This window comes from Orbicella franksi, chromosome 4 (assembly GCF_964199315.1).
Source record: "Orbicella franksi chromosome 4, jaOrbFran1.1, whole genome shotgun sequence".
Taxonomy (NCBI): Eukaryota; Metazoa; Cnidaria; class Anthozoa; order Scleractinia; family Merulinidae; genus Orbicella; species Orbicella franksi.
This window is the reverse complement of record NC_138148.1, coordinates 6,151,864-6,178,724: the sequence shown is the minus strand read 5'-3', so window position 1 is coordinate 6,178,724 and position 26,861 is coordinate 6,151,864. Positions and strand designations below refer to the sequence as shown.

Here is a 26,861-nt window from a genome sequence, read left to right as displayed (position 1 = left end):
GAAGATGATGGATTGAACATACATCAGTACGAAAACACTTATGGAGGTGCTATATATGCTTATATAATAATTTACGTTTTATCGTCACAGTGTTAGTGCTCTGAAAGTTACAACGTGTTCGAAAGCCTTAAAATTCCCACCACGGTCTCAAAGAACGCTAAAAAAAACAAGTTTGGGGAGGGATAATTAAAACTTAAAATAGTAAGGTTTAAAAACTGCTGAAAGTTTTTGATGGCATTGGGTTTGAACTATATGCGATGAAAACTCTAACAATGGCAAAGGATGATTATTTTGTTTTAGGGTCAGAGTGAATTAGGACCCTTTGAGTGCATATTTAATTTATTATTTTGCTTATCAATGTACCAAGTTTCCATGCCACTTTCTTCTCACTGCACCAGGATGTAACCCATGCCTTTGATGTGTTTTCTCCATTGTCAGGGCATGTAATAGCAGTGTTTCCACTGTTATTGGTGTCATCAGAATACCCTCCTGTGCTAAACCCGAAACAATTTGTCGAAATCATTTTAGTTTCTAGTTTGCACTTTTCTGTTTTTCTATCTTCTACAGGTCAGTCTAAAGTTTCTATGTCAAATTCTTGTCACTGCACCAAGATGTATCCCATGGCTTTGATGTTTTTGTCTCCATTGTCAGGACTTAAAGAGGCAGTGTTTCCACAGGTGTTGGAGTCATCAGGACGCCCTCCTGTACCAAACCCGATTCTTGAGTTGCAACTGGCACAATCATTTTGCTGGTTGCCAAGAATACCAATTCGTGCTTTGGAATAAGAGACTCTGGAACCAACAGCATTGAACCCTTCTTTGTTACAGCGGAGCTGCAAGGAGGCCTGTGAGCCAATCAGCGTCTTCCACGTTTTACGACCCAGTGAGGTTTTGTGGTATTGCCCTTCAGCTATCAGTGAGTACAGAGAGTTGGCCTGCTTGTTGATGACGATGAAGTTAATATGATTGCCGACCTTTATACCAAGACAGATCTTGGAGAAGGATGTGTTCCAGTAGGTCGGTAACTTGGTCTCTTGTGAGTCGAACCCAGTCTCCCCTCCAGGAAGGTTGTATTCAGTTTTGTTACTCCAGTGCTTTGAGTCATAATGAAATGTGCTCTGAGGAGAAATAGAAGAAAATAAACTTCCCAAAACCTGTTTCTATTTAATGGAATTTACCAGACTAGAGATAACGTAAACAGTTTTCACATGTGATGCATGGCTTAAAAGGGGTTGACGAAACAACTGAATTGTGGATTGAGCTTTGAAAGCCTTGGTTTACAGTTATAATATACCTTGCTGCCGTCAATCTTCATGACAGGTGTCCATCCTCCATCTCCACATCCAAAATCTCCCATGTGACAGAGAACAGAAATTGGTTCTGAATCAACGTGGAGCGTAACCAGCTGACTCACCCTCGAGCTGTCAAGTACAAAAATGTCTTTCAACAGGCTGCCTTTAAATCGGCAATCTTCTGTGATTAGGCTTAAGAAACTTCCACTTTTGATTTTTACAGTGTAGAGGTCACAGGAAATAAAATAGTTACTCAAATACTATTGGCACTAAGATCCAAGAGTGTGCCCTTTTGTTTCAGCCTACACCTTTTTTAAAGCGAGAAAATGTATTCTACTTATTAAGTAATTAACTATGTAGTTTATCTGTTAGAGTCCCAGCCCTCATTGCTCAAGTTTTTTTCGTTTTGTCTAGAGTGGACTCCATTTCCAGCCGTTTTCGTAGTCCGGTTGTGAGCCTCCCTCCATGGTGTGGGTGCGGCCTTCCTTGCGTGCTTTGAACACTTTTCCCGAAAAGTTTAATGACTTACTTGTGTAGTTCATAGAGTTCCTTGCATGTTTTTGGGGGACCTATAGTAGAGGAATTAGAATAAAACAACTCACTGAAAAGTATTTTGATTAACAAACAGGTTTGTTTGCCGGTTTTTCTTCGTCCCTCCTTAACTAACTAACCATGGGTCTTCTAGGATACACGCATAGTGGCCACTGCATCGTTTTAACTTTTCAAGCAAATTAATAAGATAAGAAGGAGCTGGAGTTTGTGCAAGTGGTGTTCACATCACAAGCATAATTCGATGGGAAAGGACAATATATTTTGGAAAACTGAAAACTCCTTCCCCTGTGTGTTAAATAGATTAATTAATTTATCTATTGCATTATTTAATTAATTATTTTAATTCACCTTTACGACAGTTTGTTCCTGTGAATCCAGGGCGACAGATACAGCGATATCCTTTGCTAGTAAATCCAGCTTGACAGGTTCCATTGTTTAAACATGGGCTACTACTACAGGAATTCTGTTAGGAGAAAAAGTCGAGATATCTTCTATTAGACTGATTTTCAAAGTGCATGAGAGGGTTCTCGTCTCTGAAGCAGGTTGGAAAAAGTTTTAAATATACAATGAACGTCTACCACGCACAGCAAACAACAAATTGGAAGGAGTTCAAAGAAGTAAGGTAACCTTAGCATAATGGAATTTTAACTGTAAAACTTTTATTTTACAAATTTACATTGTGGGCTTTCTTTCAGTTGACTGTAATTAATCGGGAGTCTTTTGTATGACAGTACCTCGATAGCAAGATAGGTAAAAGCCGGTTTATTTACAAGAGAATTTGCAAACTGTTTTTCATCTGTAGCGTTGTTCAGCTCGCATTTGTGTTTTCCTCCCTTCAATGGTCCTAAATTGATGGACACACAATTGGGCTCCATATAGCACATTAAGCGACAGCTCCCTTCACTGGGCACTGCCTCACTTTTGATCACGTGGTTCTTCATTGCCTTGTTTGCAACTGGTTCCTTGAATATGATGTTGCGACATTCATCGTCTAAAAAAGAATTAAAGAAATTAAAAATTAAGTTTTAAACGTTAATTGCAAACAAAACAGGATGGTCTTTCTACGTGCAATATTTTCTGTTTAAAGACTGCGTATCTAAATTTCCGTTGAGCTTTTTATTATTATTTTTTTAATTATATTTTTGCCTTTATTTCGCCATATATATTGCTTACATATACTGCATGATTTACTTTCTAAATTTTTATTATGCCGATATTCATATACAATATTGCTCTTCGTTTGAATTATTTCACGCATAACATAAAGGGTGGTAATCGATTTTTGACCGTTGTCATCATTTGAGATTCTGGAAGAGGCGATAATGTAGAAAGTTTCACTAGAGCATATTTATATTTTGCCTACAAAAACAATTCGACAGGAAAAGCCCAGTCAACGCTGCACTTTCATAGAGACAAATTCAGGCTCCGTAAAACTATCTATTCCGAAAATCCAACTAAGACAATAAAAAAACAAACTGGGAGAGTATGCTTACCAAAGCAACCACAACACATCAAGGAAATGATTGCAAGTGAAATACAAATGATGTAAAGGTTGATTACAAATTTATAGTTAAACTGAATCTCCAGTGAAGAGGCCATCATGTTCTGGATGATAAATTAAGAGTCTGAGGGAGTTTCAGCAAGCTTCTGCCTTTAATTTGACAGCAGATGTTCTTGTGAGTAATTTCGTAAGTCTAATGGTTGGTTTTCCAATATTGACAGTTTTGTATAAAGTGGTTGGTTGATAAGATGCTGTAGCGGGTGGCAATGAAAATTAGCTAATTATCAACTTAAACAGTTAGCTATAAAAAATTGCCAAAAAAACTTTTCCTAAAAACATTTAAGAAATTTTTAAAAACGGTTAAAAAATACACGACGTTTCGACGTTCTCGGACGTCATTATCGATGACGGCAACACGATCAGAATAGTTCTTCCCTTCAAAGATCAGATAGCCGGTAATGCAGTCCGTAGGCAATTACGTGATCTCAGCAATAAGATTGCCGTCACTTTACAGCCAAGTTTTGTGAGGAAAAAATTGGAGCAAGATCATAAGCCGAAAGAAATTAAGCCGAGTATCGTAAGTCACCATTGCGTTGTTTATAAATTTGAATATGATCCGTGTGAGGCAGATTATGTTGGTTATACAGCCCGACACCTTCATCAACGCATTGCTGAACACAAGTATTCGGCTATAGGTAAACAACTTTTAGAAGTGCACGGTGACAAAACCTTCTTAATGAGGGCCAATTTCGCGTTCTCAAGAAGTGCCACGGGAAATTTGACAGCCTCGTTTACGACATGCTATTCATCAAAGAACTGAGGCCTAGCCTTAACACTCAGAGTGACTCCATCAGTGCTAAACGCTTTGTTTAGCTTGTAGCATATTTTTATGTTACCTCTTTTTTTTAATGAACTATTGTTTTCCTTGTATTTATAGAATATTGATACTGTTTTTTTCACTTAATAATGACGTCGGAAAACGTCGAAACGTCGTGTATTTTTTAACCGTTTTTAAAATTTTCTTACATGTTTTTAAGAAAAGTTTTTTTCGCAATTTTTTATAGCTAACAGAAATTTGGAATGTTGATATTGACAAATGGGGAAGCACTTGATTGCCTTGTTTGCAACTGGTTCCTTGAACACAATGTCGCGACATTTGTCGTCTTTGAAATACATCAATTAAAACTTAATGTTAAAAAAATGCAAAACGGTATAGTCTATGTGGATTTCCCTTCTCTGAGTACATTTTTTTCTGATAGAGGACTGCATATCAGAATTTCTGTTTATAATTTCAATCTCCAATTTTTACTGTCGTTTCTCTCCCAAAATTATTTGGATTTCAAGGCTTTTACATGCTTCACGGTGTTCTTCCCGTGTTGTGTTCATGCCAGCATTAAAACTATAGTTTTCTTCGTTCAATTATTGACTATCGATTAGTCTCACCCAATTCAATGGACACATAACATCCAGCTGGTTAATATCTGTCTTCGCGAAATGTGGCAATATTTTTTTATTCAGAATAACGGCATACTCCATAGTCCCTGACGCGCGCAACACTCGGCGCACTTGTCGGTCACTATCATCTGAGATACCAGAGCACGTAGCTAGGTGATAATGCAGTATCAAAGATTTACTAGCGCATATTTCATGCATTGCGTGCGAAATAATTTCTTCAGGGATAGAAAGGCCTGCAGCCTTCTACTTTAGTTGCATGGACGAGTGAAGATGACCGAAATTCGGGTCGTGTAAAATCATGAAAGACTCAATCAAGACAATAAGTAACAGACAAGGTAAGGACTTACCAGAGCAAGCGCAACATAACGAGAAAATGATCGCAAGTGAAATGTAAAGGATGTAGACCGTGATTGCAGATTTAGGCTTGAAGTTAATTTCCGTCGAAGAAGACATTGTCTTCTTGATGGCAGCTTGAAAGTCTCAGCTAGTTTCCGCTTTATTCCGCAGATGTCCTTGTTTCAAAGAATGTTAATGAAAGTTTTTAATGGTTCAATACCTTGTGTTGACTGAATTGAGCAAAGCAATTGGTATATAAATAACGCCGCTGTAGTCTCTGGCGAGCGACAGGTGAAAATCAACTAATTGATAGCTATAAAAAACGGCAATTTGGAAAGTTGACCTTAACGGACGTTTCATGGTTAACTTTTTTCTCTCCAGGGTGAAATACCAAAAATACAGACCAAATTATTTTAATATGGCTGGTGACATAGAATTAATCCTTAATTTAGAATTTTACATGTGAAATTACAAAATATAATTTCCATGGCAACGTTTGATGCGAAATTTCTCGATACAATAAGCATTCAAAAATCCACCATTGTAAGTGTAATTTATCACCCATGATATTAAAAAAAATTATTAAGTAGTATACTCGTAAAAATCAAGAACTAATTCCACTAGCGCTTTGTCAAAAGTCAAATAGTTTCCCTCGCCTTTAGGTGAGAGAAATTATAAGAATTTTGATAAACGCGCGTCACTCACCGTCATTTCACTCGTCACCAGCCTTAAAAATGTGACACTCAGGAATCCTCAATTTCCCGTAACCATCGTAACCTGTACATTCAGATGGCTGTCTTAATACACTCAAGTATTGTGACAATCAACAACATCTAGAAAGAAATTTCTCCTCCATCTTCGCTTTCTTTAATTGTTTGCATGAAATGTTTCGACAAAAGTTGTCTTCTAGGTATTTTGGGTATTCGGGTTGTCCTTCGTAGTTTTAACGAGGTTAACGTTATTCAGTGTAAGGGAAGGGAAAAACATGGCCGTACGTATTCTTTATTTGTTCTTCGTATCGCGCCGAAACACTAAGCGGTAAATTGACTATTAACCACTAATAACCACTTTTAGCATCGTCTGGTACACCCTAAATGGCTTTTACGCTGTTTGTAGGACACGTTTTCCTCAAAACAGCTACATCTGTTTCAAGCGAATTCCACAGGGGTTTTAATCTGAGCGGTAGAATAATAAGTGGAATAACTTAAAAAGAATTCTGAAAAACATATCAATTTCATGACAAGACTAACGACGGATAGCCATTTCATAAATCTGAGGCCCCGTCCACACTTATCCGGATATTTTCGAATCCGCAACTTTTTCTTTCCGGATACAGCTTCCGTCCACACGCATCCGGCGAATTCGGCAGCGAATCAGGATATTTGTGAGTGCACAGTTCGACCCTAAACGAGTGTCAGCTTATAACAGACCTAGATCAATTTCAGTTTATCAGGTTCGGCCGGTAGTCGGCCTCAACATCAGGATTCTGCGACTACTAATCGTTTAGGTACAGGCCAAAAATAATGCACGCGCAAGAAGTGGCACAAGAAGTTCTTGCGCCGCAAGAAGTAAAAATGTCGTGTTTTTGCGGTTTACCCACAATAACATTCGAAACGCAAGAAGTTGAAAGACTAACCGCAAGAAGCCGCAAGAAGTTGAAAATCTAACCGCAAGAAGCCGCAAGAACTTATGAATCTTACCGCAAGCCGCAAGAAGGCGCAAGAAGTTGTTGCAGATCAAACAGTCTGTTTGTTTATAAGTGCCCCATGTTGGTGGTAGAAATGCTCAGCGTTTGCTCGCAATGTTTTCCATAAGATATGTCACTGCAGTGGGAAGAGATATATTTCCAACAGCTAAGACCAGATCTGGATTTATGTCTGCTTATACTGTGAAAATAATATCGAACGCACTCGCGTGTTCATGACACCTACGGGAAAAAAAGCCCTTCGATCACTTGAATAGTCTGCTGGCAGATTATGCGATAATCACAAAACGTCTCCAAATAATGAAGCTCATGAAGAAACAGTCCACGTAGAAAAATCGAACTACGATGTAGTCAGTCTGGGTTCCAACGCTTTTTGCTTCTGAATGCAAAATTCATTATCATTCAGAAGGGTTGACTTCTTCTTGCGGATATGTGAGCGAAGACAACTTTCGTTCAAATCGCACACTGAACCGCAAAGACTGCGTGTGCACTACGATGTTGTAAATTTCTTTAAGAACTTTTCGCAGAGTTAGTATTACAGGCGAAAAGCCCTTGCAGAAAATATATTTTGTGTTTCTAAACAAACGGCAATCAAGGAAACTTGAAAGTCGCCTATGGAAGCGAACTTCGTAAATTTTACCCTGTTTGCAATGCGGTAAAACATTACCGGTATAACTATGGTTGTGATAAACACATAAATGATCTTCTAAACAGCGAAATCTCATGAGTTCGCCTTATGCATTCCTCTTATTTCGAAGAGAATCCCATTGAAAGAAATCTTTCAGGACAGCATGCACTGATAACAATCATGTTGTTTTGACGCCTTGAATTTGCATAAACTCTTCAAACATTACTGATGCATGAAAAGTCACGCTTTTGTCATGCATATATGTAGTCCTGTGCTGGGAAACTTGCTTGTTTCAAAATCTGGGTTACACTTGGAAGCTACTTCCCAGTAAATATGTGTTTTTTTAGCCTTTGTCCCGGACAGAAAAAGCCATTTCAAATGAGCTCTTTTCGCGCCGCTATCACACCGTGGGTCCGGGACTCCGGGACACATCGTAATAATAATTGTAAACAGTAAAATTTCCTCCATGTCGCCGAAAAGCAAAACAAAGTGAAACCAGTATCTAATTCAGAACCAACCGATAAAAAATGTACTGTTACTAAACTGATGAAAATAATTATGAACCAACAAAAAGCCAAAGGCCTTATCTCTGTCTCAATCTGTAAAGTTATTTCGAGACACTCGATTCACAGGTTGCTTAGCACGTGACCAAAATCTTCCCACTGTGAGTGATAAAATTTACCGAGTGATTTATTCGCGAACGAAAACTCTCTCCAAGGACGATCCCAACAGCGTTTAGACTTTATATGGCTTACACTATAGAACTTATATTAGTCACATCATTAAGAAGCTTCCCAAGATCTCTTGTGTAACGGTAGCCGTATACGTAGTAAGGTCGACGATTTGTTCAGTCGGTACGACTGAGAATCAACTTCTTCTTCTGTTATATTTGTTTACGTTTTGATGGATTGAAATACAGCTTTATAGAACATGTAAACTCCAGCTCGCGCCGATAAACGAATTCGAAGTTTCATCAAAGGCGCATCCGTCCAATCATTACTTTTTCTTTGGCCGTTCGCGGGGATCGGTCCAAATTCGAATTAAGTCAGACTCATGAAAAGTTCGTTGTCTGAACTGAACTTTGAGTTTAAATCGTCAAGAGTTAAGAATTTGTCGTTTTAATGTTTCTTACGGTAAGTGCGGCGCTAGTTCTGTTTTTTTCCGTTGTGTCTGTTAGTTGTGTTTTTTAGAACCCGTCGCCAAGACGGTACTGTCTTGATACGGATTTTCGCGTGCTAAGATGTTAGCGCAAAGAAGTTCTTGCGGGTTGAAAATCCTACCGCAAAGAAGTTCTTGCGTATCGAAAATCCAACCGCAAAGAAGTTCTTGCGGTTTTAACTCCTAACCGCAAAGAAGTTCTTGTGTCTTGCAGGATCCAAGCGCAAGCGACCCGCAAGAAGCCGCAAGGTCAGCAAGAAGTTGACGGCTTGCGGACGCAAACAGAAGTTCTTGTGCGTGCATTATTTTGGGTTGTACTGTAGTAACTCACATAACTGCTCGAATTTTTTGTCGTTCGGATTCACCGGACTGCACAAGTCACGAAGAACACTGCAAGTCTTCTTGTCGATCACAGAAATTGTTACGGCCACCTCATTCTTTTCTGCGGCACCGATAACTGCTTCCGATGCACTGGTTGGATAACTTCTAATGTTGTTTGCAACAAAGAACTGATCAAGTCGCTGCGAATAATCTGTAACTCACTCGGTCGTAGGATCAAATTTTCCAATGGCACCTAATTAGCGGCGAAGCCACGCCGGCGACTACCCTGGGTGCCAGAGGTTTTTCTTGCGAGGTTTCCGGTGTCGGTCATGTCTCATGATCAGCAAAGTATTTCCATCTGCCGCGTGCGCGAAAAAACCTGTGGAACCCAGGGTAGGCGGCGACAACCAAAAGCGTGAAAACACGAAACAGCGATGTTAACAATGTTAGAAGAAATCATGCGTTATACAAGTAATCCAGGAAGTAAACAAAGTAACATCCATCCCATCCTCGTCACCAAATATTACAAACAGGGAAACGGAACCGTTCGAATAAACGAACGAGAGTAAGCAACACACGCAAAACAACACTCTTTTAATCCACGTGTCGGGCAAAGCACATGCGCATTACAAACTCAAGAGGTCCTATGACGTAACAAGAATCTATGACGTAACAGTACCCTTAGAAGACCTTGGCCAATCGCACGTTTAATGTTATAATTGCCCTTCAAAACTCTGATAATCTCTTCTATAGATTCTGTCGCTACGGCATCAGACTTCATGTGAAATACGACTTTTTAAAATGCTTCAATAAGACTCCTTTGTCATCTTTGCCTCTGCAAGCCTGTAAGATGTTACACGTCAGTCTTTATTTACCTTGGGTCACGCCAGAGATACGCCATATTATGACTCTGAGATACAAAATTTTCTTAAAAGCCAAACAAACAAACAACCATGGTCTCTGGTCTAATTATCACACGCTAAGGAAGAAGGTCACCCATGAAATCCGGTTTGCTAAGAGAGTATACTACATAGATTTTTTTGGTGAGATAAAAGGTTGCAAGTCATACTGGATGATAGTTAAGGCCGCTGCTTATAGTCAAGCGTCACAACCAACCAATACTGGGAATCAGGAGACCAGATGGAAATAAGAAACTTCTGATCATGGGATAGCGCAAGTTCTTCATTTACATTTCTCCACTGTAGAGGAAAAGCTGTCTAGTGACCTCCTGCTTGCAGCCAAGAGCACCGTTGTGCCCACGTCACCCGTGTAATGTCTCACGTGGGTATTACTGACAGTCTGAAACAGCTGAAGTCTGCTAAGGCCTGTGGTCGTTTCGCACCAAAACTACTTAAACACGGAAGCAAAACGCTGCTTCCATCATTGCAAGAGAAGATCATTGTTATCTCTTTATTCTAAAAGTGCTGTCTGCAATTCTGTTCCCGTTTCGTAGAAGTCTACCATAAATTTTACCTATGTTTCTCGGGGGTAGGAACGTAACATATTGGAAGCAGAGGTCAGATCTGTCAAGTTTAAGCTGGTTGGCCAGCTGTTGGGTAGGTTTAGGGGTATGGGTAGGGGAAAGGATTATGAGTAAAAGTTTAGTTTTTTTCAGATATATATTTTTTATTTTTTAATTTTATTCCTCTAATTCCTCCAATTCCTCCAAGGTAAGATATTCTTACCATTCTTTATTGGTATGACTATTTTTGAATCCGGAGTTTTGTAGGTTTGTTTCATCATAAGTTCGAAGATGATGGATTGAACATGCATCAGTACGAAAACACTTATGGAGGTGCTATATATGCTTATATAATAATTTACGTTTTATCGTCACAGTGTTAATGCTCTGAAAGTTACAACGTGTTCGAAAGCCTTAAAATTCCCATCACGGCCTCAAAGAACTCTAAAAAAAACAAGTTTGGGGAGAAATAATTAAAACTTAAAATAGTAAGGTTTAAAAACTGCTGAAAGTTTTTGATGGCATTGGGTTTGAACTATATGCGATGAAAACTCTAACAATGGCAAAGGATGATTATTTTGTTTTAGGGTCAGAGTGAATTAGGACCCTTTGAGTGCATATTTAATTTATTATTTTGCTTATCAATGTACCAAGTTTCCATGCCACTTTCTTCTCACTGCACCAGGATGTAACCCATGGCTTTGATGTGTTTTCTCCATTGTCAGGGCATGCAATAGCAGTGTTTCCACTGTTATTGGTGTCATCAGAATACCCTCCTGTGCTAAACCCGAAACAATTTGTCGAAATCATTTTAGTTTCTAGTTTGCACTTTTCTGTTTTTCTATCTTCTACAGGTCAGTCTAAAGTTTCTATGTCAAATTCTTGTCACTGCACCAAGATGTATCCCATGGCTTTGATGTTTTTGCCTCCATTGTCAGGACTTAAAGAGGCAGTGTTTCCACAGGTGTTGGAGTCATCAGGACGCCCTCCTGTACCAAACCCGATTTTTGAGTTGCAACTTGCACAATCATTTTGCTGGTTGCCAAGAATACCAATTCGTGCTTTGGAATAAGAGGCTCTGGAACCAACAGCATTGAACCCTTCTTTGTTACAGCGGAGCTGCAAGGAGGCCTGTGAGCTAATCAGCGTCTTCCACGTTTTACGACCCAGTGAGGTTTTGTGGTATTGCCCTTCAGCTATCAGTGAGTACAGAGAGTTGGCCTGCTTGTTGATGACGATGAAGTTAATATGATTGCCGACCTTTATACCAAGACAGATCTTGGAGAAGGATGTGTTCCAGTAGGTCGGTAGCCTGGTTTTTGTGAGTCGAACCCAGTCTCCCCTCCAGGAAGGTTGTATTCAGTTTTGTCACTCCAGTACTCTGAGTCATAATGAAATGTGCTCTGAGGAGAAATAGAAGAAAATAAACTTCCCAAAACCTGTTTCTATTTAATGGAATTTACCAGACTAGAGATAACATAAACAGTTTTCATGGGGGTTGACGAAACAACTGAATTGTGGATTGAGCTTTGAAAGCCTTGGTTTACAGTTATAATATACCTTGCTGCTGTCAATCTTCATGACCGGTGTCCATCCTCCATCTCCACATCCAAAATCTCCCATGTGACAGAGAACAGAAATTGGTTTTGAATCAACGTGGAGCGTAACCAGCTGACTCACCCTCGAGCTGTCAAGTACAAAAATGTTTTTCAACAGGGTGCCTTTAAATCGGCAATCTTCTGTGATTAGGTTTAAGAAACTTGCGCTTTTGATTTTTACACTGTAAAGGTCACAGGAAATAAAATAGTTACTCAAATACTATTGGCTCTAAGATCCAAGAGTGTGCCCTTTTGTTTCAGCTTACACCTTCTTTAAAGCGAGAAAATTTATTCTACTTATTAAGTAATTAACTATGTAGTTTATCTGTTAGAGTCCCAGCCCTCATTGCTCAAGGTTTTTTCGTTTTGTCTAGAGTGGACTCCATTTCCAGCCGTTTTCGTAGTCCGGTTGTGAGCCTCCCTCCATGGTGTGGGTGCGGTCATCCTTGCGTGCTTTAAACACTTTTCCCGAAAAGTTTAATGACTTACTTGTGTAGTTCATAGAGTTCCTTGCATGTTTTGGGGGTACCTACAGTAGAGGAATTAGAAAAAGAAAAACAACTCTCTGAAAAGTATTTTGATTAACAAACAGGTTTGTTTGCCGGTTTTTCTTCGTCCTTCCTTAATTAACTAACCATGGGTCTTTTAGGATACACGCATAGTGACCACTGCATCGTTTTAACTTTTCAAGCAAATGAATAAGATGAGAAGGAGCTGGAGTTTCTGCAAGCGTTGTTCACATCAGAAGCATAATTCGATGGGAAAGGACAATATATTTTGGAAAACTGAAAATTCACAAGATCTTCCCCTGTGTGTTAAATAGATTAATTAATTTATCAATTGTATTATTTAATTAATTTTTTTAATTTACCTTTACGACAGTTTGTTCCTGTGAATCCAGGGCGACAGATACAGCGATATATCCTTTGCTAGTAAATCCAGCTTGACAGGTTCCATTGTTTAAACATGGGCTGCTACTACAGGAATTCTGTTAGGAGAAAAAGTCGAGATATCTTCTATTAGACTGATTTTCAAAATGCATGAGAGGGTTCTCGTCTCTGAAGCAGGTTGGAAAAAGTTTTAAATATACAATGAACGTCTACCACGCACAGCAAACAACAAATTGGAAGGAGTTCAAAGAAGTAAGGTAACCTTAGCATAATGGAATTTTAACTGTAAAACTTTTATTTTACAAATTTACATTGTGGGCTTTCTTTCAGTTGACTGTAATTAATCGGGAGTCTTTTGTATGACAGTACCTCGATAGCAAGATAGGTAAAAGCCGGTTTATTTACAAGAGAATTTGCAAACTGTTTTTCATCTGTAGCGTTGTTCAGCTCGCATTTGTGTTTTCCTCCCTTCAATGGTCCTAAATTGATGGACACACAATTGGGCTCCATATAGCACATTAAGCGACAGCTCCCTTCACTGGGCACTGCCTCACTTTTGATCACGTGGTTCTTCATTGCCTTGTTTGCAACTGGTTCCTTGAATATGATGTTGCGACATTCATCGTCTAAAAAAGAATTAAAGAAATTAAAAATTAAGTTTTAAACGTTAATTGCAAACAAAACAGGATGGTCTTTCTACGTGCAATATTTTCTGTTTAACGACTGCGTATCTGAATTTCCGTTGAGCATTTTATTGTTCTTTTTTTTTTTATTACATTTTTGCCTTTATTTCGCCATATATATTGCTTACATATACTGGATGATTTACTTTCTAAATTTTTATTATGCCGATATTCATATACAATATTGCTCTTCGTTTGAATTATTTCACGTGTAACATAAAGGGTGGTAATCGATTTTTGACCGTTGTCATCATTTTAGATTCTGGAAGAGGCGATAATGTAGAAAGTTTCACTAGAGCATATTTATATTTTGCCTACAAAAATAATTCGACAGGAAAAGCCCAGTCAACGCTGCACTTTCATAGAGACAAATTCAGGCTCCGTAAAACTATCTATTCCGAAAATCCAACTAAGACAACAAAAAAACAAACTGGGAGAGTATGCTTACCAAAGCAACCACAACACATCAAGGAAATGATTGCAAGTGAAATACAAATGATGTAAAGGTTGATTACAAATTTATAGTTAAACTGAATCTCCAGTGAAGAGGCCGTCATGTTCTGGATGATAAATTAAGAGTCTGAGGGAGTTTCAGCAAGCTTCTGCCTTTAATTTGACAGCAGATGTTCTTGTGAGTAATTTCGTAAGTCTAATGGTTGGTTTTCCAATATTGACAGCTTTGTATAAAGTGGTTGGTTGCTAAGATGCTGTAGCGGGTGGCAATGAAAATTAGCTAATTATCAACTTAAAGAGTTAGCTATAAAATATTGCCAAAAAAACTTTTCTTAAAAACATTTAAGAAATTTTTAAAAACGGTTAAAAAATACACGACGTTTCGACGTTCTCGGACGTCATTATCGATGACGGCAACACGATCAGAATAGTTCTTCCCTTCAAAGATCAGATAGCCGGTAATGCAGTCCGTAGGCAATTACGTGATCTCAGCAATAAGATTGCCGTCACTTTACAGCCAAGTTTTGTGAGGAAAAAATTGGAGCAAGATCATAAGCCGAAAGAAATTAAGCCGAGTATCGTAAGTCACCATTGCGCTGTTTATAAATTTGAATATGATCCGTGTGAGGCAGATTATGTTGGTTATACAGCCCGACACCTTCATCAACGCATTGCTGAACACAAGTATTCGGCTATAGGTAAACAACTTTTAGAAGTGCACTGTGACAAAAACCTTCTTAATGAGGGCCAATTTCGTGTTCTCAAGAAGTGCCACGGGAAATTTGACAGCCTCGTTTACGACATGCTGTTCATCAAAGAACTGAGGCCTAGCCTTAACACTCAGAGCGACTCCATCAGTGCTAAACTCTTTGTTTAGCTTGTAGCATGTTTTTATGTTACTTCTTTTTTTTTAATGAACTATTGTTTTCCTTGTATTTATAGAATATTCATACTGTTTTTGTCACTTAATAATGACGTCGGAGAACGTCGAAACGTCGTGTATTTTTTAACCGTTTTTAGAAGTCTCTTAAATGTTTTTAAGAAAAGTTTTGCGCAATTTTTTATAGCTAAATGTTTTAAAAAGGCACTTCTTTTTATCAAATTAAAGAACAGAAATTTAAAGAGTGGAAATTGACAAATGACTAAGCACTAATTTCTCTTTAAAAATATAACCAAATTATTTTGGCCGGCTTATTACTGCATACTGGGCCCTAGCCAGAAAAAAATAAATAAATAAATAAATAAATATGACTGAGGCCATGTCCATGGTTTACTCTCCCTAGGTATTAAGAGTGCTCATGATGACTATAAACAACAAAAACGGCACTGGCACAACAGCCGAAAAAGTAAATTATGCTGTAATTATGCAAACCATGGACAATTAACAAGTGTAAAACAGCGACTTTGTCATCACGCTCCTCAATTCATTGAGAACCTTGAAAGAAGAGTCTTTGTTTTCGGGGCGCCCTTCCTGTAGGCCAACATTCTTGAAAAAACGAACAAGCAGCGCTTTATGTTTATTTCCATCCTTCAAATTATCTTTCTTACCTTTGAACCCCTTTGAAACAAATCCTACATTAGCTATTAACTCTCACAAGCTCTGCATGCAGATATCGCGGTTACATGGATCAGACACCACTATGTGAAAGAGACTTCAGTTGATATAAATCCTCCTCGTCTTTACCTCTGTAAGCGAGGAAATGCTCGTTTGTTGCTTGTAGTCATAACTGACATAATGTTCTCGCGTGAATTTTCTCTTCCTTTGCAAGTCTCCACTACGACATATACCTTCCAATAATTCTGTCTAATATCAGTCAAGAACAAAGTCGAATGGTTTCTGCTATCTCTAATTTCACCAGATCCTGTCAGACCCGTATGAGAAAATGGTACCAAAAACGCTTATTTTAATCTAATTTTTTTTTATTTTCCTATTACCATTAAATTGAAAGGATTTGCTTCAAAAACATTAACATTCCTTACTGGGTGGGAGCATAGCATAGGCGAGGTGATGAGCCCGTACGAGTTGTCATCAAATCAGCTAAATTACGACCTCCTGGGTTGGGTGAGTACTTGGACGGGTGACGGAGTTAGTAATGAAATGGAAAATAAAAATTAAAATGCACGCACCCGCCTTTAGAGTAGGGGCAAGAGTTGGGATGAAGTAAGAGTAATACATAAACTCAAGCTGCCGTTTTGTCACTGTTTGACAGCCATTTTGACAATTTATTTATAGTTTTCTTCTCGCTCATGACAGAAGGGCTACGTGAATAAAATGCCGTGATTGCAATAACTTCGCCTCACCAGGGAATGCAGTTATGTTCTAAGTAGTAAATATTTGTCAATCTTAAAATAGTTTAATTTTTATGCTCTGAACTATGTGAAAGCTACATCCGACATGTCTTCAAAACAGGTTTTTAAACTCTTTTTTGCTTTCCTTGTCAATGTACCAGGATGTAACCAATGGCTTTGATGTGTTTATGTCCATTATCTGCTGAGTGCCTAGCGACGTTTCCACACGTGTTGGTATCATCAGGATACCCTCCTGTTCCAAATCCGATTCTGGAATCACAAGAATTGCAGTCGTTTTCATTATTTCCAACCATGCCGATTCTTGCCTTACCAATTGCAACGTTAAACCCTTCCTTGTTGCAACTGCGTTGTAAGGACGCCTGCGATATAATCAGCGGCTTCCACATGTTGCGGCCGAGAGACGTGACACGCTATTGCCCGTCAGCGATCAGTGAGTAACGAGAGTTGTCCTGCTTGTTGATGACAATGAATTTAATCTGTTGGCCGATCTTCATACCAAGGCAGATCTTGGTGAAGGATGTGTTCCAGTAGGTCGGTAACTTGGTCTCGTGTGCATCAAACCCAGTCTCCCCTCCGGGAAGGTTGTATTTGCTTTTAACACTCCAGTACCCTGAGTCATAATGAAAGGTGTTCTGAAAAGAAAAATAGCGTAAAATATTCATGTAACATTATGGACCTTACTGAGGTTTAGTTCAGTCGACATAGGTATTTATTTACATATGTATTTGTTTATTTATAGACAGGAAAAAAACTCTTGTCGGAAAGCAAATGACCAGTACAGGCTCTTTACCATAAGATCACTACCAGGGATGATCACTCGCCTCCCACCAATGTGGCCCATTTCGATTCTGGCCCAGTGTCTTATGTGGGTTGAGGTCGTTGTTTGTTCTGGCCTCACATCAAGGGTTTTTCGCCGGGTTTTCCGGTTTTCCTCCCTCCACAAAAAAACAAACATGTCCAAATTATAATTCCAACCGGATAGAGCACCCGCATGAAAACCACTTAGGGATGATGTGGCATCCCATCTAAATATTATATTTAATCAATCAATCAATCAATCAATCAATCAATCAATCAATCAATCAATCAATCAATTTATCTATTCATTCATTCATTCATTCATTCATCTATTCTTTCGTTTATTTATCTATTTATTTACGATATTGTTGGTACGAAAAGAATAACAAAACCAAGCAACAATCAATAACAAAAACAACAAAACGTATTATTGATTAGTTCATATTCATACAATGTTCCCCACCTTATTGGAAAAGTGATGTGAACTCTTGTTTCCTTCATACTCTGTGGAGTTTCTGTATTTAGGAGAAGACAGCAGCTCCCACCAAAGTTCTCCGTTAGCTCCTTTGAAGGCGGCCATGTTCACAGAAAGGCACGAAGGACTTCTGAGGCATTCAAAGGTGCAATCGAATATGTCGTACACGGTGAATGTTCCAACTTGAGACACATTCAGATAATGGAACTCGTCTTTTACAAATGTATGTTATTGGACATTTTGTAAAGTTGAATAAGCTTTCTGGGGATGGGGCAAAATGTTTGACTTTGTGTAGGAAGAATGGAATGTCAGAATCCAAGACTAATTGGCAAATTTATCGACTGCAGTATTCGCTATTTTAAATTGACAAAATACCTCGGAGCTCATCAGTTGTTTGTTCGATATGAAAGAACGAAACAACACTTGCTGGCGTTTGTGTTTTTACATTAAACCAAAACCTAGCCCTTTTCAGTTTGGGAGCAATTCTCCAACGACAAATAAGTTCCTTTCGATCTTGGCTATTATGAGCAATTTGATGCTCTTCATCCCTAAAACAAAGAAACAAAAACACTTGTGCAATCCTGAAAGTAAAAAATTAAAGCATATTCCACTTAATGCCACCAGCAGGAATTTGTATTAACAAAAGGTTAAAGGCGCAAACAGCCTAAATATCACGAATGATTTTTATGATTTTGGCTTCACGCTAAACCGGGATTTAGTGTTGGAGCAAGATGTCTCATCCTTCGTCGTTACTGAAGCAACGTTAAGACTGTTAACGCGATGCATCACGCTAGACACGAAATGACTAAAAACGTTTACTGCGCCTTTCAATAACATGCGGACTCTAAAATTCAAAACTCAACCGCAAGCGCGTTTTTCGCTACCGTCAATCAAATGTTCGGTGGCTCCTCCCAGCTTTCGATTATTGCCGAGCGCGCGGTAATCAAATCAAATCGTTGAAAACAGTTCAGACAACATAGTCGGAAGCTGGGAGGAGCCGCCGAACATTTGATTGACGGTAACAAAAAAAAAACATTTGTCGGTTGAGCTTTGAATTTAGAGTGCGCATGTTATTGAAAGGCGCAGTAAAGAGCGCTTGTGAAAGTTAGTAATTCGTAAACGTTTTGGCTCTGTGGGTGTGATATTTGAGAAGAAATTGGCTTTCAAAAATGGCAAAAGTACTTGTTGGCAAAAGCGTTAATGAGCTCATGCATTCTTTGTAAAATTTTAAGTTTTTAACTCCATGTCGCACAAAAAGAATTCGATTCATCGGGGCTCAAATTCTTTGTGACGGTTAATCGTGCTGTGATGTTTCATTATTCCGAACCTATGTTTTTGTATCTCCATGAGAAACAGCATCGCTTATGCTACAGCTATTGAGCAAATTTTGTAAACAAAGATTCTCCTATTCCCTTCTCTGCGAAAAGTCCTATGTTGACGAAGAAAAAATGAAAACAGCGACATCAGCAAAGATTCGCCTATACAAATATAATTTGCTGGAATTAACCCCATACACGTTAATTTGGTTCATTTTGCCATTGAGTATAAGTAATTTTTTGAATGCGAGTGCAATTAACATTTTAAATTGCAGGTGAATTTTAGAATTCTCTCGAAATTGCACGCACCTTTATCCGGGGACAACTTAAAAGGATTTTCAAATACCACGAGGAGTGTAAATCCCTAATTGCGTCAGCGGTCACTCAATTACTCTTTTATTATATGAAAGAGAATTTTTACGATATAAAAGAGAAAATTACGAACGCAGGAGTATTGATTTTTCCCGCAGTGCGATAACGATAAATTGTCCATCTCCCCTACGATCACAGTGAAGTTATCATTTTTTTTTTTTTTTTTTTTTTTTTTTGTGCATGGCTTTTAGGATCGGAGAAGAAAATTTCTTAGATGAAATACCGTTGAGCTATAAATCAAGCGAACCAACAAAAATACGTTCCTAAACAGCCTTGATAGTGAACTTCTTCGATCAAAGTTAGACTCTTGCGAGAAAAAAAAGCAGGAGATAATAATAAGCATGCATTTTATACATTGGAAAATGAGTCAGAAAATAACAAGACTGAGCTCACCATTAGCACAGGTTGCCTCTTGCACGAGAACAGACGAAATCAACAGAACGGCGAAGATCAAAACATAAAGCATAGTGACGGGTATCGAAGGCTAAATAAGTTATAGTAAATCCTAATGCGACGCTCACGGCTTTTCTCTTTCCTCACAAAAAAAACTGAAAGCTTTGAAATCAATATTTGGCTTGTTGGGAACCCATGGTTTTATATTTCCGTTTTGTGTTTGTAGCCAATCAGATAAGCTCTTATAAATGGGCTGCCTTGATTCTCCGTTAAACTGCAGCGCCAGCATTATTCTCTGTTACTGACAGTAAACAGAAAGTTGTCTTTCGGAAAATGGGTAACGAATGTTTTCTCTTTTTTTTGGAAAAAGCTAAAATTCCTGCTAGCGCCTTTGTTTGTTTGTTTTTTTCCGAGAAATATATTAAACACAGTCATAACTTATTATGAAAATAAACTGGAAATAATAACGGTTCAAATACCATGCTTAAGGCAGCAAACCAGAAAAGGGACAAGAGAGAAATTCAAAATCCCTGCTGGCGTCCTTTTTCGAGAAATTTTCCATTCAGTCATTATTTTTTTGATGAAAATAAACTAGAGAGAACAAATTCCTCCAACCAGTGCCATGGTTAAGGTAAGGAGAGTTTGTGTTTTGATATTGGGGTTTGAATCTTCAGTTCATATTTTCACGAGTCTTTTTTCTCGTTTTGCTGTTTATATGATTTTTAGTTAAGATCTTTAGCAAACGTTTCACTTAAATATAACGTACGTAGCAAGTGCGTTAGTGGTTAACCACTACGAATTAAATTATTAAATAATTTATTGGGATATTGATGTCTTGATTGTAGTCCTACAGCTTATTATGGCAACATATCTAAATATGGAAAATTAGTGTTCGTGTTGATTAAGGTATTTGAAATTAACACAACTTAAAGCGAATTGAATAAAAGCGAACTTTTAAGATTCCCGTTAATTTTCTAAAGCGTTAATTTCTTGTAGGGTTTTTTTTTCTTTTAATCAGGAGATGGTGCTTTAAATAAGCCTTATTCACGATAACCGCCATGTTTTTACATTATAATCCAAATTATGCACGTCATTTCTTAGGGGGCAAACAAGCTAATATCGGCAAATTTTAACTGGTTTCTTATCATGTCCGATAATTTTTTTTCATGCCCATGCTTTGGTTTCAGTATTGGGGTGAAAATATTCCAAGTTTTACAGAGTTTCGGCTCTTTTATAAAAAGAAAACGGCTCGCGTAGTAAATAAGTCAAGTTCTCAAGAAACGTTTTTTTTCAACTTAAATTAATAATAAAATCATTATTCCGTAACTTGGCTCCAAAATGTGATTTTTGTGCAGATACTTGACCATTTAGACGAGCCGATTTTCAAAGAAATGGGAACCATTTAAATGTTTGCCCCTTGGCAGACAACGTGGCTAATTTGCATTGTAATAAGAAAACCATCATGGCGGCTATTGTCAATATGGGCTATTAATCATGTGCACAATTATTAGACTTCATTTGATATGGAATACTTTGTTGTAATATTCAACTTAATGTTGACGCCAACGCAGCACAACACTTCCACTAATAACCTTGCTGGTTCTTTTCATTTTATATTAAATAACGATTTCCTCAATTAACCAAAGAAACAGAAAAAGAGAAGGATTCTGGTGGTTGTACAGTAGTCAAATGACGCCATCATGCAAATCGCCTATTGTTAGAATATGAACCATCAGTACTCACAACATTGAACTCTTCTTTGTAACAGTTGATCTGTAAGGAGGCCGGGACGATTTTAATGAGGGTAAAAACTAGTTGATGTTCTAAACTACATTTACAGTATATGTTTTTAAGTCTCATTCCATGCGACTTCAAAACGTTTATTATATATCTTACTAAATGTTTTGGTGTGTGGTATCGCTACACTTTTATGACTTGTGGCGTAGTTTGACTCGCCCTACGGGTTAGTCAAAATGCAAACAACGAGTAAAAATATAAAGCGATACTACAAACCAAAACATCTGATAAGGGATTTATTATCCAACTGCTGTAGTAAATAAGTTTATCAATGAAAGAGGAAGAGCGTGACAGTTTTTTTGTGCGCGCGCCAACCTCACCGGCAAACAGGTTTTCTACCGTACAAATAACTGTACAATATCGCTGTATATTTGTGGTATTATTTGGACGGTATTCGCTGCAGTTGGACAATAAATTCGCTATCATTGCACCAAGACGAATCCCATGGCTTTGATGTGTGTCTGTCCATTATCTGGCTGGTGTTTTGAAGCTTCGTTTCCACATGTGTGGAAATCTTGAGGATACCCTCCTGTGCCAAACCCGATTCTGGAGCCACATGTAAAGCAGCCATTGTCGTTGTCACTAATGATACCAATTCTTGCTTTGGAAAAAGTTACGTCGTCACACACAGCATTGAACCCTTCCCTGTTACAGTTGTTTTGCAAAGAGGCCTGTGAACCAATCAGCGTCTTCCACGTGTTACGACCCAGTGAGGTGGCGTGGTATTTCTCTTCAGCGATCAGTGAGTACAGAGAGTTGATTTCCTTGTTGATAATGGTAAATTTCATTTGTGGACCAATCTTCATATCAAGACAGATCTTGGTGAAGGATGTGTTCCAGTAGGTCGGCAACTTGGTCTCTTTTGAGTCAAACCCTGTCTCCCCTCCAGGAAGGTTGTATTCAATTTTATTACTCCAGTACGCTGAGTCATAATGAAAGGTGTTCTAAACAAAAGAAAATGACAATACATGTATATTCATATAACATTATGGACCTTACTAAGTTCTTGTTTGAAATAGATATTTATTTATACATTTATTTGTATATTTATTGACAGGGAACAAAACAGTTGTTTTGAAAGCAACTGGTCAGTATAGGCTTTTACCATATGATCACCACGATCGTTGTAAGAGACTGAGGAGCAGGGAAGGCGCAGTGGTACGAAAGAAACGTTTCTGGCCAACATTAGAAATATTTTATCGGGCACTGAGGTTCATTTTACGAGCTTAACTTCCTTAAAAGCGTTTTTTCTTAAATTCGAGTTCTTGATGGGGGAGCTGTAATCTAATCAATTATCAGTTCAACTTTGGCGATCTGTCAGCCCATCTTCCAGAAGTATTTGACCTTTGCAGCTCTCAGTTTTCTAAGAATTAAGACCGGTGTCCATCCTCCATCTCCACATCCAAAATCTCTTATGTGACAGAGAACAGAAATTGGTTTTGAGTCAACATGGAGTGTAACCAACTGACTCACCCTCGACCTGTTAAATATAAAAATATCTTTAAACAATCTGCTCTTAAATCAGGAACTTTCTCTGATCAGTTTTAAGTAATTTGCGTAGAAAATACAATAATTGCTCAAATGCTACTGGCTCCAAAGAAACCACAGCTCTGCCCGTTTGTATCAGCTTGGCACCTTTTTTTAAAGCCAGAAAATATATTCTAGTTTTTAAATAGTTAACTATTTAGTTTATCTGTTAGAGTCTCATCCCTCATTAATAAAGTGTATTATCGTTTGTCTCACGATGTGGTCACTTGAGATGTAGATCGCGAGTATATACGACTCGCCCGTACCCAGACCTCCGCCGTTTCTGAACACACCCACGAGACCGGCCACTATCCTATCTGGAATGAGGTCAAGTTTATTGATCGAGATCCTCACTGGTACACACGTAGGGTCAAGGAAGCTATTCACATAAGACTTCACCCTAACAACATCAACAGGGATAGTGGAATTGAAATTCCTGAAGCATGGATACCCACGATCAAGAAACACAACAACAGGAGAACGGTACAACAGCGGACCACTGAGGGAACAGCTACTCGCCGGAACAATGGAACAATAGGAGGATCGAAATGCACCAATCACAGCCGACCTTTGTGATATAAATGATACCGTGCAATCAGTCGACCTTATCGCCTGAAGAAGACTAGCAGTAAGCAGTCGAAACGTCGCGATCTACATCTCAAGTGACCACATCGTGAGACAAACGATAATACACTTTATTATTGCATCTACCACGATGAATAACAACAACCTTTTCCTCGACATCATCCCCCCTTGTCCAAGTTTTTTCGTTTTGTCTGGAGTGGACTGCGATTGCTTGCGTTTTCAGAGTCCGGTTGAGAGCCTCCTCCCATGGTGTAGGTACGGTCTCCGTGCGTGCTTTGAACACTTTTCCCGAAAATTTTAATAACCTACTTGTGTATTTCATAGAGTTCCTTGCATGTTTTTGCGGCACCTGCAGTAGAAGAACTGGAAAACAAAAGGAGTTTAATTTACAAACAGGTTTGTTTGCGGGTTTACTTCGTCCCTCCCCAATTAACTACCCCTGGGTATTCGAGTATACACGTATCGTCAACATTACATCATTGTAACGTTTCAAAAAAAAAATTAATGAGATGAGGAGGAGTTTAAATTTGTGCAATCGATGTTCACATTACGAACATAACTGGATGGGAAAAAACAATACGTATCGGAATACTGAAACCCCATAAGATTTTCCCCCGTGTGTTAACTGGTTAATTATTTAGTTACTAGTTAAGTCATTAATTTATTATTTAATTAATTATTTTAATTTACCTTTACGACAGTTTGTTCCTGTGAATCCAGGGCGACAGATACAACGATATCCTTTGTTAGTGAATCCAGCATGACAGGTTCCATTGTTCAAACATGGGCTGCTACTACAGGGATTCTGTTAGGAGAAAAAGTCGAGATAACTTCTATTAGACTGATTTTCAAAGTGCATGAGAGGGTTCTCGTCTCTGAAAAAGGTTGTAAAAAGTTTCAAATTTACATTGAACGTCCACCTCACGCAGCAAATAACAAATTGGAAGGAGTTCAAAGAACTATTGTAACGTCTGAATACTAGGTTTTTAACTATAAAACTGTTATGGTACAAATTTTCATTGTGGGCTTTCTTTATTCACTGTAATTGATCGGGAGTCTTTTGAATGACATTACCTCCATAACAAGATAGGTAAAAGCCGGCTTATTTACAAGATAATTTGCAAACTTGTTTTCATCTGTAGCGCTCTTTAACTCGCATTTGTGTTTTTCTCCATCCAATGGTCCTAAATTGATGGACACACAATTGGGCTCCATATAGCACTTCAAGCGACAGCTCCCTTCACTGGGCACTGCCTCACGTTTGATCACGTGGTTCGTCATTGCCTTGTTTGCAACTGGTTCCTTGAATATGATGTCGCGACATTCATCGTCTTTGAAATACACAAATTAAAACTTAATATTAAAAAAATGCAGAAAGCAATAGTCTATATATGTGGATTTCTCTTCTCTGAGTACATTTTTTCTGACAGAGGACTGCATATCAGAAGTTTTGTCGATAATTGTATTCTCCAATTTTTACTTTCGTTTCTCCCGCAGCGGGTTGCAATGGAAATTGCTAACTATCAACAGAAATTTGGAATGTTGATATTGACAAATGGGTAAGCACTTGATTGCCTTGTTTGCAACTGGTTCCTTGAACACAATGTCGCGACATTTGTCGTCTTTGAAATACATCAATTAAAACTTAATGTTAAAAAAAATGCAAAACGGTATAGTCTATGTGGATTTCCCTTCTCTGAGTACATTTTTTTCTGATAGAGGACTGCATATCAGAAGTTCTGTTTATAATTGCAATCTCCAATTTTTACTGTCGTTTCTCTCCCAAAATTATTTGGATTTCAAGGCTTTTACATGCTACACGGTGTTCTTCCCGTGTTGTGTTTATGCTTGCATTAAAACTATAGTTTTCTTCGTTCAATTATTGACTATCGATTAGTCTCACCCAATTCAATGGACACATAACATCCAGCTGGTTAATATCTGTCTTCGCGAAATGTGGCAATATTTTTTTATTCAGAATAACGGCATACTCCATAGTCCCTGACGCGCGCAACACTCGGCGCACTTGTCGGTCACTATCATCTGAGATACAAGGGCACGTAGCTAGGCGATAATGCAGCATCAAAGATTTACTAGCGCATATTTCATGCATTGCGTGCGAAATCATTTCTTCAGGGATAGAAAGGCCTGCAGCCTTCTACTTTAGTTGCATGGACGAGTGAAGATGACCGAAATTCGGGTCGTGTAAAATCATGAAAGACTCAATCAAGACAATAAGTAACAGACAAGGTAAGGACTTACCAGAGCAAGCACAACAAAACGAGAAAATGATCGCAAGTGAAATGTAAAGGATGTAGACCGTGATTGCAGATTTAGGCTTGAAGTGAATTTCCGTCGAAGAAGACATTGTCTTCTTGATGGCAGCTTGAGAGTCTCGGCTAGTTTCCGCTTTATTCCGCAGATGTTCTTGTTTCAAAGAATGTTAATGAAAGTTTTTACTGGTTCGATACATTGTTGTGAGTGAATTGAGCAAAGCAATTGGTATATAAATAACTCCGCTGTAGTGTTTGACGAGCGACAGATGAAAATCAACTAATTCATAGCTCTAAAAAACCGGCAATTTGGAAAGTTGACCTTAACGGACGTTTCATGGTTAACTTTTTTCTCTCCAGAGTGAAATACCAAAAATACAGACCAAATTATTTTAATATGGCTGGTGACATAGAATTAATCCTTAATTTAAAATTTTACATGTGAAATTACAAAATATAATTTCCATGGCAACGTTTGATGCGAAATTTCTCGATACAATAAACATTCAAAAACCCACGATCGTAAGTGTAATTTATCACCCGTATACTCGTAAAAATTAAGAAATAATTTCACTAGCTCTTTCTCAAAATTCAAATAGTTTCCCTCGCCTTTAGGTGAGAGAAATTATAAGAATTTTGATAAACGCACGTCGCTCACGGTCATTTCACTCGTCACCAGCCGTAAAATTATGACACACATGAATCCTCAATTTCCCGTAACCATGGTAACCTGTACATTCAGATGGCTGTCTTAATACTCTCAAGTATTGCTACAATCAACAACATCTAGAAAGAAATTTCTCCTCGATCTTCGCTTTCTTTAATTTTTTGCATGAAATGTTTCGACAAAAGTTGTCTTCTCTATTTTGGGTACTCGGTTTGTCCTTCGTTGTTTCAACGAGGTCAACGTTATTCTGTGTATTTGGAGGAAAAAACATGGCCGCACGTATTCTTTATTTGTCCTTTGTATCGCGCCGAAACA

General features: G+C 38.3%; 2 protein-coding genes, 1 long non-coding RNA gene and 1 pseudogene across 3 annotated transcripts; all 4 read right to left on the bottom strand.

Moving 5' to 3' along the window:
* Positions 1–504: 504 nt before the first annotated feature.
* Positions 505–17,838, bottom strand: LOC145484358 (uncharacterized; the record flags this gene model as incomplete). Its single annotated transcript, XM_081462979.1, has 5 exons — positions 505–1,117; positions 1,294–1,420; positions 1,821–1,860; positions 2,192–2,306; positions 17,605–17,838. Coding segments are annotated over 5 exons (1,035 nt in total), but the record flags the coding sequence as incomplete, so codon positions are not given.
* LOC145484258 (uncharacterized) lies at positions 10,944–14,137 on the bottom strand (annotated as a pseudogene).
* Positions 17,839–22,528: 4,690 nt separating the features above from the next.
* On the bottom strand, positions 22,529–24,042 carry LOC145484328 (uncharacterized). Its single transcript, XR_014049004.1, has 2 exons — positions 23,764–24,042; positions 22,529–23,197 (listed from the first exon to the last, which is right to left on the bottom strand). It is a non-coding gene; the product is annotated as an uncharacterized LOC145484328 (long non-coding RNA).
* A 240-nt stretch (positions 24,043–24,282) lies between these two features.
* LOC145484291 (coagulation factor IX-like) lies at positions 24,283–25,993 on the bottom strand. The gene is made up of 3 exons (XM_081462933.1): positions 25,869–25,993; positions 24,681–24,937; positions 24,283–24,411 (listed from the first exon to the last, which is right to left on the bottom strand). Exons 1-3 carry the CDS (start codon positions 25,972–25,974, stop codon positions 24,283–24,285), a joined length of 492 nt encoding a protein of 163 aa, XP_081319059.1. The 5' UTR covers positions 25,975–25,993.
* Between the last annotated feature and the right edge of the window lie 868 nt (positions 25,994–26,861).

Excerpts from the sequence above, each read along its gene's own strand:
- LOC145484291 (XM_081462933.1), bottom strand. The coding sequence starts at position 25,974 with ATGTCTTCTTCGACGGAAATTCACTTCAAGCCTAAATCTGCAATCACG. Across the intron at positions 24,938-25,868 it reads GTTTTGTTGTGCTTGCTCTG|ACGATGAATGTCGCGACATC; the intron begins GTAAGTCCTTAC and ends TGTATTTCAAAG. Across the intron at positions 24,412-24,680 it reads TTACCTATCTTGTTATGGAG|AATCCCTGTAGTAGCAGCCC; the intron begins GTAATGTCATTC and ends TTCTCCTAACAG.